At 41.0% G+C, this 15954-nt stretch overlaps 1 protein-coding gene across 4 annotated transcripts in view; it reads right to left on the bottom strand.

The window, feature by feature from the left end:
• WDR59 (WD repeat domain 59) overlaps positions 1 to 15954 on the bottom strand; it is a 766237-nt gene that overhangs the window by 697201 nt on the left and 53082 nt on the right. For all 4 annotated transcript variants that reach the window (XM_085636815.1, XM_085636817.1, XM_085636814.1 and 1 more), the window contains exon 2: positions 15463 to 15512. In XM_085636815.1, the coding sequence (XP_085492941.1) occupies positions 15463 to 15512 (50 nt within the window). The remainder of the gene's footprint in view (positions 1 to 15462; positions 15513 to 15954) is intronic.

Consider the following 15954-nt stretch of genomic DNA (forward strand, 5'->3'; position numbering starts at 1 on the left):
AGAGAACCAGGCATATGGCGAACCCAGATCACAACCTGTAGAACAACCAGTAGAACAACAAATCCAACCACAGCTAACCAACACCGAGAAGTTAATGGAAACAATGATGATTGAGATGTGGACTAATTTTGCAACATCAGAAAAGAACCAAATGACAATACAGGGAGCTTGCGAGGCTTTAGGCCAGAAGATCAACATGCTATGGATAGAGTTTAATTAGTAGTACATGCAGTGGATACACTGAACAAAAAAGTTGAGGTAAATCATAAAGAAATAAAATTGCTAAAGACAAAAGAAAAAGACATCAGAGATAAAATGTAGTCGTTGGAAAATCAAGCCAGAAGGAATAACCTCAGAATCCTTAATGTCCCAGATGGCCTAGAGGGGGAAAATAAAAAAAGCTTCACAGCCATTTGCTTGAAAGAATAATTCCTGGGGCGAAATCGGTTAACCTCCCGGATGACATCCAAAGAATACACCGCGACCCATTTTGGAAAGGGAAAATAAGGAAGAATCCGAGAAAAATATGAATAAATTTCAAGACTTAAACCCTCAAAGAGAGAATTTTAAATGAAGGTCTTAAGGGAGGTTCTTTTACAAAAGAGGACTGGTCATGCAGAATCAGATCCGACATCTCCAAAACAACTCAAGAATGGGAACTAGGCCAGTTCATGCAGCAACTGAAATCTTTGGGTGCAACAGTTCAGATGCGCTTCCCAGCCTCACTGAACATTATGTGAGATAACAAGATGCACAACATAATAGACCCGAAAGAGGTTGAGTGCTTCATAGAACGCATAAAAGCACAACAAAAAGACCACTCCTAAAACTGGGAAAGACAATAAATAAATTCACCTGAAGAGTAAATGGCTCTAATGTACAGAATCTTGCTCAGAGAAAGGAAAAGGGAGGCTTCTCCAGGCAGTGGGGGGGGGGGGGGGGTGGGGGGGGGAGGCAAGGCAAGAAAGTCACTTAGAAAAATTTTGGGAAACAAAAAAAAAGATGCACAAGGTGGGGAGCATAATAGAGGACAACAAAAACAACAACAAAAAAAAGAGTCCAATAAAAGCAATCCTGAGGTGGCAGGAACCCCGGAGAAGATCCAGAGATCACATCAAAGAGGTACTAGAGGAAATTATTTGATGGCAGTTAACATCCTCTCTTGGAATATAAATGGCCTTAGAATAAAAAAATGAAGGTAAAAGAGCTTAGAATACTTGAAAGCAATTGACCGCGAAATAACAATACTGCAAGAGACACACCTTCTAAAGGAAGAATGGGCAGAAAAAGTCAAATACCAGAAATGGGTGGATGCATATGTATGCACAAATCAAGAATGTTGTACAAAGGGAGTGGCGATCCTGTTTAAGAAATCCCTCAATGCAAAAATCGAATCAGCAGAAGTAGATAAAAAAAAGGGAGATGGGCAATCGTGAAATCTAGGATATACAATTACTTGTATACAATTGTGTGATATTATGGGCCCAATATGGATGACCCCGCACCGCTCCAAAAGGTATATTCCCAACTTCTGACCGCTCAGTCACCCATAATAATGGGAGGTGATTTCAATATGATACTAGACCCTAAAGAGGATCGACTCTCAGCCAGGAACAGTGCTAATCTACCTAAAATGAGAGAGTGGGTCGGTTTATGTATTAAAGATCTAGGGATCACAGATATCTGGAGTTTATTTATTTTACAGAGTTTTATATAGCGAGAACTTGACCGGGTATCGGGTATTAGAGTGCTTTACATAGCACCAGTTGCGTTACATGAGGACACATTCATCATTTATTTTATTTTTTTGTTAGGCACGGGGAGATGAATTGATTTGCGCAGAATCACAGGATGTTCAGCGCCATTGCCGAGACTCTAACCCGGTTCCCCAGGTTCGAGGTCGACTGCCCTAGCCGTTAGGCCAACTCCTCTCCCAGAAAGAGAAAGGAGATAAGACCCACAGATTTATATTTCAAAATAAAAAGCTTGGACGCGCGTCTAGAATAGACCTCTTTCTGATAGACAGAAGCTTAACCAATATTATCCAAAAGATAGAACGTATACCTGCCCATCTTTCTGAACACTCAGCAGTCTCACTGTGTCTCTTGCCAAAAATTACCTCCTCCAGTTCGAGGTGGACAGTAGACCGGGGTATTTTCACATATCCCCTCCATATAGAAGCATTAGCAAAACAGACAGACAGACTTATTCTTTCAGCTGAATAAAGAAGGGACCTCGAAACAAATTTCATCGGATGCATATAAAGCTGTTATCAGAAAGAAAATAACTAATCTTGCAGCATATAAAAATAAGAACATAAGGACCCGCATTAAGCGATTGGAAAAAGAAATAAAAACTTTGGAAGAAGTAGCAGCTAAGGAGAAAACCCCGCAGGAAATATGCAGGCTAGAAGAAACTAAAAAAGCAAAGAAAGAAGACCTCTCAGACATACTGGAAGCAATCGTTAGGAATAGATGGGAGGCAAGCAAACTCTCGCATTACGAATATAGCAAAGGATGTGGCAAGCTACTAGCCTGGAAAACAGAGTTAACGCGCAACAGGGTAGCAAGTATACAAAGAGGAGACCATCCTATATATAGTTCAGAGGACACCGAGATCAAATAAGCGTTTACAAACTTTTTTGATAACCTTTCCAAATTAGAGACCTCAGCTTACTGGACAAGATAACACTTCCTTCTGCGTTCCAGGAACAAAGAGTGGAGTTCAACCAAGATATCACAAGAGAGGAGGTTGCGGAAGTAATCAAAGGCCTAAAAAAAGGGGAAAGCAGCCGGCCCAACGCACTCCCGAATGAGCTATATGTAAATTTACTAGAGGTGCTGGTCACCCCCCTGACAGAGCTCCTGAATGACATCTTTTTAGCTAAAAGGGACCTACCAGACTCCTGGAACGATGCAATTATCAGTATCTTATTGAAGCCGGGGAAAGACTCAGTAAAATGCAAGTTGTATAGGCCCATCTCACTCTTAAATGCAGACTATAAAATATACACACAAATACTAGCCAAAAGTGTCTGGATCCCTAGTACACCCAAACCAAAAAGGTTTTATTAGAGGAAGACAAATACAAGAACTAACTCACAAACTGATAAGCGCAATAGACGTAGCAACTTATCAATCTATCCCCTTATCAATTATAACCTTCGATGCAGCTAAAGCATTTGAAAGAGTTAGCTGGCCTTTTTTAAGCAGAACACTAGTAAAATTCAATCTTGGGGATACTTTTCAAAATGCAATAAAACGAATCTATAAAAAACCCTCGGCGAAGGTCCTGGTCAATGACAGTCTTACAGACAGGCTAACAATTAAGAGGTACACGACAAGGCTGCCCTCTATCCCCGCTACTTTTTAATCTATACATCAGCCATTAGCATGTATGCTAATAAATAAACAGGAGATAATACCATTAAATACCAAGGCTGAGAGAAAAAGATAGCATTGTATGAAGATGATCTGATGGTATTTACTAGTGATCTAGCGGGATCACTCCCAAAAATAGAAGATATCCTGGAACAATACAGGAAAGTCTCAGGCTACATGATAAACCAAACAAAATCAGAAATCTTAGAGTGGAACAACGAATCTAAGAATCCGATGGTGAAAGAAAAAATAAGATATCTCGGGGTGAACCTTATAAAAGATATAGAGAAAATAGCCAGTGTGAATTTTAGCCGAATTCTTAAAGAAGTAAGAAAGCTACTCAAAGTCTGGGGAAGTCTCCCTCTGATCTTCAAGGGAAAATCAAACAATCAAAATGACAGTACTGCCAAAATGTACATATCTATTCAGTACCATCCCATTAGAATTCAAAGTAGAATGGTTAAAAAAGTTGCAAGGAGAACTAAGCAGCTTCATTTGGGTCGCAAAAGGGACAAGAATCGCCTGAAAAAAGCTGAGAAGGAAAAAGGAAGAGGGGTGCTCGCAAGCCCTGATATTTTGGAATACTGCAGCGCTTTTCAATTCAAATACACACAAAAACTACTGGAAAGATTCGATGTATACCCCGTACACTTACAGGCACTAGTCAATACAGAAGGAAATCACTGCCTCTACAAATTTGGGCACCCCAAATATTTAAAGAAAAATAAAGCTGAAGACTCTCTGGTTGGCCGCAAAACTATGATATCAGATAAGAAGTACTCTAAAGATCCTATACTATAGTGAATTCGCTCCAATCTGGGACTCCCCTGGAACCCCGGAGTGTCTTAGGGACAAGTTAGCAACCCTCCTGAGGGAAGAAGGCATAATCAAATGGGGCCAACTAATAGAACACAACTCGTTCATCGAATGGGAAGTACTCATAGCAAAAAGACCAAAGGCACTCTGGCAAGATTCAAATACTACCAACTAACCAGCTGGGTAAAGAGCCTCAGAGAAGAAGAATTAGGGACTGGTGAACTCGAGAAAATATTTCAGGAAAACAGGCCCATTAAAAAAAAAATCTCACGTTGGTACTGCGCCCTAATACAGGCAGGGGAAGAAGAATACAAAATTCCGAGCAAGATCTGGGGGAAAGAACAGCCGGAGCTGGATGTCCAACATAAATGGCAAGTATCAATGGCTACATGTTGGCGAAATGTGAAATCTGCTCCCCTGAGAAAAAATCACCTGCTTAAGGCACACAGAGCGCACTGGTCACCAAAGAGGCTATTCAAGCTCAACAAACAGAAGGTGAGAAGCTGCCCAAGATGAGGGGAAGAAGGAGCAACCGACCTACATATGTTTCGGCAGTGCCCCCAGCTTGAGGAATTCTGGAAAGAAGCGGGTAAGTCCTTTTTCAAGATGTTGGGTCAACCAGTGGAGGTAAGCATAGTTCTTGTTATTTTTGGGATAGGTCACCATAACTCAAATTACCGAAACTGAACAAAGATCAGGAAAACCTCCTTTTCCTGTTGATACTGTTAGCTAGAAGGGAAATATGCATTAAATGGGTGGAAAATATACTTCCAACACATAAAGAATGGCTAGCTTCTACTCGAAGGGTAAACACAGGTAAAAAATATAAATTTTGGAACATCTTGGAACAACACAATCAGCCAAATTGAAAATGAAGGTTTGTGTCATAACTGTCCTATGATTAGGCAATGCAATAAAATCTTCAAGCAGGGTCTTGAATGAGTAGTCAAAAGGACCAGCTCCACCCCCCAACCCCTCCCCCCCCTCCCCGAAAACGATTTACGCTGGAAGCAGACATAAAGGTGCCCCAACAGAAGGAAGGGGCAAGAATATTCACGCACACACCGGTGCTTACCCAGGGAAAGACCCTTTTTCTGAACAGATGGGTCAAGGCCCCCCCCCCCCCCCGACACCTCCACCTCCAAAATATTGCACAATGAGGACAAAAAAAGCGAAATAAAAAAGCTGACAGATAATGGATTTCTGCTAATTTCTAACTAGATGAAAGTTTATCTGACAAAGGAGTGTGCTATATCATCATGAAAGCAATGCTTTGGCAGAAAAGTTTAAAAGGATAGTGAAACAGAGCATACACATTGCTAGGAGCTCAGTTAATAATTGGAGAGAAGATATATAAAACAGAAATGCGACATACTGAATGCCTCTTCATGCTTCTACAGGGAGGGAGTCTATGGTGGATGTGAGGGAGCATAGTCCTAGTAAGTATGAACACTAATGGAGCATAGGAGAAAATGAGGTAAGAAATGATTCGACAGAACAGCTTTATTTGATAGCAGGAAGGTTGTGAGTTTCACTAAAGCTAATGAAGAGCAAATGGCTATAGTTGAGGTTCCTGAGTGAAGAAAAGAGAAGTCTGGGACAACTTGGCCTTTAGATGTGGTTAAAATATGGCCGCATTTTTAACTTGAAGAACTGTCAAGTACAAGGAGAATAACAGAAGTAGCTTGAACCTGAGAAAATAGTGAGGGTCTATCTAAAGGTTCAAGGAAATATGAAAGAACATCTAGGAAGGTTCAGAAGAGGATGAATCACAGGGTGGATATTACATGCCTATGTTTTACATTAAAAATAATTAGTTCTAACTTCTGTGCTTTACTCGATGTCCATTGATTTTCAGTTGGGGATTTTGTTATTGATAATTTTAGTTTCTCAATTTTTCTATTAATATCAATTAGTATAAAGGAAAGATGTATAATACAACATCTCGCTATGGAATATTAGTGATGTGTATTCTACAACAGACTGGAAAGATTGTGAAAATACATAAGGTGTTACTTGGCTGCCTGCTGTGATGCGCTGTTGATGTGGTGTTTTACTAAGCAGAAAAATAGTTTTCTGTTCCACATGCTTCATGTTCATATTTCAGCTAGTAGTGTTCAGATCTTGGAATGTCAAATGCCTCTATAACAGTATCAGATACTGCATGTTTGCCAGGCACACACGTGACATAAAATATTAGCAAGTTACCCAAAAAAAAACATTAAAAATGTTTTATGACTAGCCGATGTATTAGCAGGTGTGTCCATTTAATGCACAATAAAAATCTAAGGGTTTCTAAAAGTTTCTAACAATGGTAACTGAGAATGGGTTATACTTGATCAACCCAGTCTTCACAATGTACAATACAGGGATTAAAAGAGGTAACAAAAGATTCTGGATAGAACTCGCTCTGGCTACTCTGGCTGAATAGTATACTGCAACAATTTCAAGATATCATTGGACCCTACTTTAGATCACACCACCAAGCCAGGCTTCAAAAACGCCCTTCACCTTTTCTGTCAGCTTGCTTGAGATGACCTTTGTAAGGTGACGGTCTGCGCCAAGCACACAGCTTTGTGCAGACAGTCAGAGGATGGGAAACTTGGCTGATGAGAAGCGGTCACAAAACGCAATGTGAGCTTTATCTCAGTTGCACTAAATACCACTGAGGTACCTCCTCAGGAGCCAAATCGGCACCCACAAACCTAGCAAGTTCAAACGGTAAATGAAGAGTTTACAGAGATGAGCGCACAAGGCGAATGGAGCTAAGCTTAACTACAATCCTGCACACCTTCACAGTAGTCCTCAAGAACCACTTTCTCTTACTCAAGAAACCCCCAGCTACACAGTCCATCAAGCATCCAAGCAGCAAGTTTCCTATGAACCACTATGTGTGAATTACTATGTTGTGTATTTCCTACCTGTATGACACAACCGTTAGACACATTTTTGTAACATAAGCACTACCATTTTGAAATGTCAACAAATGAAACAAATTGGTAATGCTGATTTTGGTTAGTAACATGAACTACCTAGGATAATCCTACCAACTGGGAGAATTGAAATATGATTCCATCAAATGAGAAAATGAAGAGACAAGCTGTGAAATATTCCAACTTGAAACTTTGGCTAACAATAATTAGAATCACTGATACCTGGGTGATAATGGTTCAGTAACATATATGGAAACCTGCCTCCAATTGTTGTGGTGTTGGCTTTGACAAACAGGGGCACAGAGGGCACAGGTCCCTCTGAAAGTCATGCAAGCCTTCTAAAACGACATGGATGAGATGATGGCCTATGGTTAGGACTCAAGTAGTTGCTGGAACTACTTTACCAATGCAATTATTTTTTAAACTAATTTTAAGAACTGAAACGTTTGGGATTCACATAATACACTTTAACTTTATAATGTGGGCAAAGAAAAGCCTTCAGAAACACACAATAGCTTTGCCAATGAAGGCCCTGATTACAGCTGCTCTTGGTCTACGGTAGATTGTGGCAGTCATTAATAGACCTAGCTTTTGTGAGCCTCCTGAAAAAGGTTCAACCATCTATGCATGCCCATCTTTGTATTGGGACTACAAATAGTGCCCTACAGATTGTAGGTATGAAACAGATGTAGAAGTAGATATGCACACTGTGTTATCTGGAGCCATTAAAAGAATATTATTCTTCGATGAGAAAATGTGAGTACTTAAGCCTATTTTTCCAACTACAGAATGTATTCTTGGACAGTACCATCACAATTTTCGACTTATTGTGCATCATGCCTGTTGCTGGGTTTGCTGGTCAGAATTATTAAGATCTTTAGGCTCTCTATCGGCAACTACATGTGGACCCTATAACCATACTTACAAAATACCAGTAGGTCGGGTGACAAAGCATGGTCATTCACAACTAATGGTAATCCACATTATCAGTTAATATAGTTTCAGATGATTTTGACAGAACTATGCTTCTGCCAGCCTTTCCTGGGATTTTCATAAGGACCATTTCCATGGCTCATTTTTGGGGGACTTTATGTTACGCAAGTGTGGTATTGCACTGTGGGGTCTACAACTTCTGGTGCAGTGTACATGTTACAATCTACACATCTTTCCATCATCTTGGCAGACCAGATATATTTTCTTTTGCAGGAAAACTGCATTGTGCATCTTCTGACATGGTTTCTACATGATTTTGGTTTGTTGCTCATCAACAAAGTGCTGACTTCCACTGGATGACAGGCATACTCCCAAAGTGGCACTCCTTTCAGTGTGTGTAGCCTCAGCCACCATAACTAGGTAATTACTCTACTAACCGATAATGGCAGCTGCCTGAACTAGTTTTTGACAAGCTTACTTAGTGCTCCCCAGTGGTACACAGCTGACTTTCTCTGGTAAAGTCATGCAGCATATCTTTACTGATATAAACCCCAGGGGTCACCCATAAGCCCAATGGGACCGGAGGAAAATTAGTATCTCATAGCAATGTCTCGAGGGGGATAATTTTACATAAATAGTTTGCAACATTCATACAATACTCCAGAACAATGTAATACAATAGGATTTTTAAAGTGCGCAGATGCTTCAGAGGAAGCTTCCTGGCGCTAGCAGCAAGGTCCCGAAAAAACTGAAAGGTGACCAGATCACAAGATACAGACCTAAGTATTGAAAAGAAATGTATTCAAGCTTTTCCAAAAGACAGAGTCAGAGGGGGTGTAAAGAAGGGCTATCGGAAGAGAGTTCCAGAGTTTCGCAGTTAGAGACACAAAGAATCTTTCCCCCTCTTCCGGCCTTGAGAACCCTAGGAGTTTTCAGGAGATTTTGAGCAGTAGACCTCAAGGATCTACACTGACAGTAGGCCTTAAGCCTTTTTCTTAGGTACAAGGGGCCTTTCTGCTCAAAGACTATAGGCAAAAATGTATGTCTTGAATTTACATATTTTTATATTGCACATAAAAGTTAATTGGAGAATAAATATGGCCAGCAACAATCTAAAGAAGAAACATTTAATGTTTTCGTACATACAAAAATATGTATATAGTCTAGTTTGATGGCAGCATGAAGTATAAAATAAAAAGAGTGCTCAATGTGAAATGTGAACAGTGCGTGAGAAGTACATGTGAACAGTGCAAAGTGATATACAGAAAACAAAACAACAGCGAAAAGTAATAATACTCCAATTTCTTTGAGCAAGATGGTAGATAGATCAAAAGTTCATATGGCACAGTGGGTATTTTCCTCAGCCGGAATTCTGTCAACGGCGTTTTGACCTTTCATGATTTAGAAGGTCATCATCAGGACAAAAGAGAGCACAGGAATTTTGATTGCGGACTGTAAATATTCTGTGTGGTAAAGTATATTCAGAGTTGTCCACAACTAGTGTAGAATACCTGAATTGAGCTGTAGGGAAAAAAAATCCACTGATGAGGAAAACGGCACCATCACCAGAGCACAAAAAACTGTGTCCAAATATTCTATACTATTCCTTGCCTCGCTTTTGTCTTGATGATCGCCTTATACATCATGAAAGGTAGAAACACCGCCTACAGATTTCCAGCTGGTGAAAGGGAGAAACTTAGTACTGGAGCAATGACAACTCCATCTGAGAGAAGTGACTCCACATGCAGTTCAGGCCAGGTTGTGGCAAAGATTCCAAAAAAGCTTGTGCATGTTTATGAAAAAGGTCAGGATATTTTGGAATGGCTTGTGAGCTTTGAGGTGGCTTGTAAGGTGCAGGCCTTGAATGATATGCCTATGGCAGCTGCCTTGATGGGACACATTTCATTACAAGGAACAGCTGTCATTGGAAGGTTGCCTGTGGCAGACCAGATGGTCTAAGAGTGAATGAAGGAGTTTTTTATTAGATAGTTTGAGCTGAGGCCAGCTCAGTACCTTCAGAGGTTCTAGGACTGCAAGAGAGTGGATAGTGTTCCACTTGAGACCTGGAGTCATGGTGTACTGCTTGATGGGAATGAGTTGGTAAGAGGGAAAGAGGCCAAGGACTTTCAGTCCCTTAAACAGCTGATTGTGGAAGAGCGACTCCGAGGAGTGCCCTACCCCTCTTAGGCAATGCCTGTCTGATATGACAGAGGGGGCCAGAGAAGCTTGTAGCACTGGCTGACAAATGATTAGCTAACAGAGTTCGCAAGGGCCTTGAGCACCCGGGTTCCCAGCCGAAGGGGCAGAGGAGCTCTGCACAGATTAGTTCCAAAACAGTGGGTAAGGGCCAGGAAAATTCCATTGGGACTAGAGGAAGGGCCATCGAAATGTGAATGGTAATGTGGCCAGGAAGGAGCATCATGAGAAGGGAAGACAAGGAGGTTCTTCAATGTTCAAGGTGGTGATTTGCTATAAGTGGCAATATGTGGGACACTTCAAGAGGAATTGTCATGTAAAAGATCCTGAAAAAAGCAGCACCTGTGATAGAAAGCATGTCACATGTAGGTGAAGGAGCCAGAGAGGGCCTGGTTACGTTCAACCTAGTAGCTATGGAGATCTAGGAAAGGGCACCCAGATGCTCGAAAGCACATTAATTATACACAATGAGGTTTGTAAAGAACGTTCGTATAAATGGGAGGAACTCGCCAGCCCTCAGAGATACTGGAGCCTTCCACACTATGGTTGAGAGGAAGTGCCTTAAGCCTAAGGATATTCTCTCTGGAACCAAGGATACATGCCTGGTAGCTAGTGGAGAGGACATTGAGTACTAGTCTGCCCAGTGTCAGAACTCAGTTCAGAATGCAACAGGGCAATTGAAAGCTACTAGGCCAACTGTGGGGGTTGAGGTCTTTTATTCCTGAAGTCCAGGGACCCAACCTACTATGGTTCCTGAGGACCTGGGCCTAGAACCCTTTAGGCACTTGACTCTCTGCTATAGTGCAGGTCGAGCAGTCCAAGGCTTCTCCGAGGGGGAGGCAGACAAATACTTGCTCTACAAAAAAGGGAGTGGTTATTCCCCACCACTACAGGCGACATTCAGGTTAACCCCACTAGTATTTTGAGTCTCAGGTGTCCCACTCTGACTCCAATTAATGTCAAAAGTGTTCCAGCACCACAGTGCTATAAGGCAGGCAAGTACCCCCGGGGCCTTCTAGCCTGCCATATAGCAGTGTGGTGCTGGAACACTTTTCACATTAATTGGAGTCAGAGTTCAAGCCCCTCAATCGGTCTTACACCAGCAGGACCAGCCCAACCGAGGTCTCTGAAAGCATCCTCCTTGTGGGTGCAGAGATTGCAGCAGCTGTCTCCGGTGAGTATCGCACATGTGACCCTGCGGATGAGCGGTTGGGTGTCCTCTATTTCTTCACAGGTGAACCGGGACAGCGCCGGACACCTCTGTTTGAGGTAGCTGTCGCGCTATACAAGCTCCAGTATTATTATTATTATTATCCGGCGGAGACAGCTGAGTGTCCCTAATGCTTCTCTCTAATGCAGATATATTTCCTTGGATCCTCCCCACATGTGGGGGTGGTAAATTCAATGCTCCTGGCTCATATCCTCATGGTGGCTCCTTCCTCTCAACGACTGTCTCCACCAGACCACGCTCCTGGTCTTTCTCCTGGTGGCCCTACCTGGTATTCCAGGTCACCCTCCTTACTCCACACACGGGATATGGCCAGAAAGGCATGTAGCAATTTTCATGGCAGCAACCTGGCACACAGGCTACAACTGAATCAGCATTGCAGTAGAAAGCACAGCGTTCCCTCCTGAAATACAACTTATATATAAAGTTGCAGTTTGGCTAAATAGAAATTCAAGATATAATCTTAATAATTATTGTGACAGTCTAATGGTGAATAGAGTAGCCTGGTAAGACCCCTTGGCAAAGTCAATATAGGGGTACTGTGTGATGGGTGATTTTAGATATCCCTTATTGGCTGGGGAGGGAGTCCTGAAAGCTTCTGATTTTTCCACTAGGTAAATTAAAGCTCTGCCGCTGTGCTCTTTTATTTTTTTATTTTAATGAGACATTTGACATCCAAAGTGCCTCCATCTGGCCCGATTTTCAAGTCTAGCATTATTTAGCCATCTACAGCCCAACCATCTATTAGTGCACAAACTACAACCCTAAATAGATTTGAGTTACTAGCAGATTAAATAGATAATGACTGACATTTAGAGCTTACAGCAAATCTGATTATGGAGCCTGTTGACCACGGTCATCTGTATCGGGTCCAGAAGGAATAAACCAATCTGCTAACATTAAAATAGCCCGCTGGAACGTTGTATGTCTTATAAATAAAAGGATGAAAACTGCCTAGAATTAACCAGAGTATTTAACATTATCTTGTTACAAGAAACATGGACTATCGAGGATATAGTTAGCAATTGCATCCTCTTCTGGCAGAGCCAAAGCATGACCGGCCTGCTGGTTTACAACTACAATACCCTGCACTATAATGGAGCTGCCAGTTAACAACCCACTGATGCAAGCCTTTTTTTTTTAAATAGACATTTAACGTGGTTTTAATAAAAATTATTTTTTCGGGTATCAATAACCCACATTTTTGCAGCTTATTGAATTTTATCGAGAAACTGCCTAATTTAAATATTGATCTATGGGAAGGATACCATCTCTTTGTGAGGAGTGATTTTAATTCCAAGTTGGGAAATGGAACTCTGTGCTCTTATGTTAATCCTTATATCTGTTTTTATTAAAATGTTTGCCCTACTTATGAGGACTATTGAGGGAAATCATTAATTAACTATCTAGCACAATTTGATTAATGTAATGGCTTAGAACCCAGTAAAGCTGGTGATGCCACGCTCTCTATGTTTGTGGGACATATGTGAGCCTCAACTATAGATTATGTTTTTGTCTCAAGATCACTTAGTCACTGCATTTTAACATCATCTATCAACCCAAATATTTATAGTGACCATAATCCAGACTACCTCAAACGACAGAACATTTGTGAGAACTGAGGATCGGGTCAAACTGAGACAATGGCAGAAGGCTAGTAAGGAAGGGGGCTGATATGACTCATTTGCACCAAAAGTTAATTAGGAACAATTCGGATAACGTGCTTAGCTGTTGATCATTAGACATCATCCCAGAGGATGCCAATGCCATTTTCGGTATGCTGGATGGAGCAATTCAGGACCTTCTTATGAGAATTATTAAAAAATCTAATCAGGAGCATAATGTGTGGTTCAGTAAGACGTGCAGAGCTACATGTAGGTGACTTAATACTGCAATAAAGGAACCCAAAGATAGACTTCCAATCACCCATTGTAGAATCGACTATAAACAAGCATGTAAAAAACAGAAAGAACGAGTTGAAGACAGAGTACTGGGAAGCCTTAGTAGTTTCATGTCAGTTTCACGTTAGCTTCTGTAAAATAGCTAATTCAATCAAAACCTTAGGCATGCTAGTCAGGAATCAAACATTTCACCTGGTGCATGGGTAGAGAAATTTAGAAAAATAAATGACACCTTGGAAGGGAACATTGATGTGTGTTAGACAGCTACCCCTCTTTTCGCACTCTTAATTGAATTTATGCTGGCTGAAGTCACATCAGCTATCAAGAGGGGTCCCTCAAATAAAGCCTCGGGTCCAGATGGTGGTCCCTATGGATTTATACAGAGAGATTCAGCTATGGGCATCTCTCCTTACCAATGTTATAAATCTAGCCTGTAAAGCAGGATTACCGCAATCATGGAGATCAGCCACAATAGTTTCTATTTGTAAAAGTGGCAACTGGGATGATTCAGGATGCCATCACTCAATTTCATTGTTGAATTCAATTATTAAAGTCATAGGGCATGCGGTCATGGACAGAATAATGACCTGGACTGCAGAATAAATCTTGGCAGACGTTTAGTATAGGTTTAGAAAAGACGTTGGTACTTTACAACAATGCCTGAATCTATATTTGGTAGTTAGTAAATATACTAATACAAAATCCTGCCCCATATAACTGTCATTTATGGGTTTGTCATCAGTCTGACAGTGTAAACAGATCAAAGCTATGGACTAACCTTTTGGCTAAGGGATTAGACAAGGATCTGGTGGATTTCCTCAGAGCATTGCACATAGATTGTTCTACCTCGTGAGGTTTGCAGAGAAAGGAAAATGCACCAGCCCAATCAAATCATCTGGCAAGGTACATCAGGGATGTTCCATGCTCCCACCTTGATTATTTTATATGCAATTGATCTGGCTAAGTGGTTTGTTGAAACGGCAATGGACATACCCATAAGCTAAGACTTAACCCATGCCAATACTCCTTCATGCAGACAACACATTCCTTATTCCAGAACCCCGAATGGCTTTAAAAAAATTAATAGAGGTCTTTGTGGACTTTATGGACAAGCTTAACTTCGAAACCAATCTTAGCAAAACATTTTAAATGAACTGCCACCGTAAAAAAAAAAAATCAAGTAGCAAGGTTGTTGCGATTAAGCGCATGGTCTAGAGAGGGCAGCTAATTTTCCTTAGCTGAGTGGGTCTTCAACTAAGCTGGGACTTGGGAGCCCTGCCTGCATATCAGAAAACAACATTTTCTGCCATCTCTAGGATCTGTGATAAACTTGGCATATAGCATTGAGGGAAAACCGATGGCAGCCCTTCTGGAAAACATTTTTAATCAGAAATGCCTCCTGGTGATGTCCTCTGGGTCTACAATTTGGGATTACATGGATAATAAATGTTTACAAATAGAGAAGAAAACATCATGAAGTTTAAGCTCCCCTGCAGGATCGCTCTAATGCAGATTTTCCGTCACTGGCAAATATAAGATCTTTGAGTAAAATGAACAGGTTCTGGGTGAATTCTCTGGCCAAAAACAGAAAGAACGAACAATGTTACTAGAAGATACTGAAAGCTAAGTATAAATGTGAGCGTAATTCGGAAAGTCACTGTAACACAAATTCACCCTCAAAACCTGTAAATCGAAATCTATAACATAAATCTCACAATCAAAATATGTATCAAAAAAGATATGCTTGCTGTACGACCTATACAGTATGCACAATAAACAAAATGTGAAGCCTTCTGTAAATGTTTTTTTTTCTTAATATGTGGCATCTACATGTGATGCAGTTAGGTACAGATTGAGCCATGACTTGAATCAGAAGAGTGCTAAGACTAGGAGTAAGCATTCATAAAATGCATTTGTTTTGGGGTACATGCGAAGGAGGGGAAAATAAATAGGACAATTCTCCCTCAACCAGGTTCTTCTGTCTCTGATTGCAATCTACACCATTTGTAACATCCTTTAAGGGACACACAGTTAAAGCTACAAGGACCTTCAAATAGTAAAACAGTAATACTCACCCAGAGAGCACAGCGTGGTATCCACGGCAATCCACAGACATAGCCGTAGCCTATCAGAAAATATAAAGAGTTTAATTAATCTTAAAGAAATAATGTAAAAGGAGAGAAAACGCTATCCAATTCAGAAATGTGATATATCTATGACCTCGAATGGCTGTACTTCTCTCCTCCCCATAATTGGCTCTAATTAATACAGCACGGTGTTAGTCTGCAGTCTTAAGAGTGGGGCGAAGTACACCTATTCGGCAAGTAATGCACTGTCTAACAAAAGGTAGCAAGCATTGGGAGATCCAGCACTTTACAAATGCATAGTGTTGTTTACTCACATGTCTAAAGTATTTTTCATATATAGGCACATCCCCTAACAAAAATGGGTGCTTGACAACCAATTGTGGTTCTGATATTTTTCTTCTGTGAGTAGCGTTGAATGGTTTCTGAGCTGCACCCAAGGCAGAGTGACCATGAAAGTGAGTACAGTGCGTGTGCTGGCAC

This window comes from Triturus cristatus, chromosome 12 (assembly GCF_964204655.1).
Source record: "Triturus cristatus chromosome 12, aTriCri1.1, whole genome shotgun sequence".
In the NCBI taxonomy this organism is placed as follows: Eukaryota; Metazoa; Chordata; class Amphibia; order Caudata; family Salamandridae; genus Triturus; species Triturus cristatus.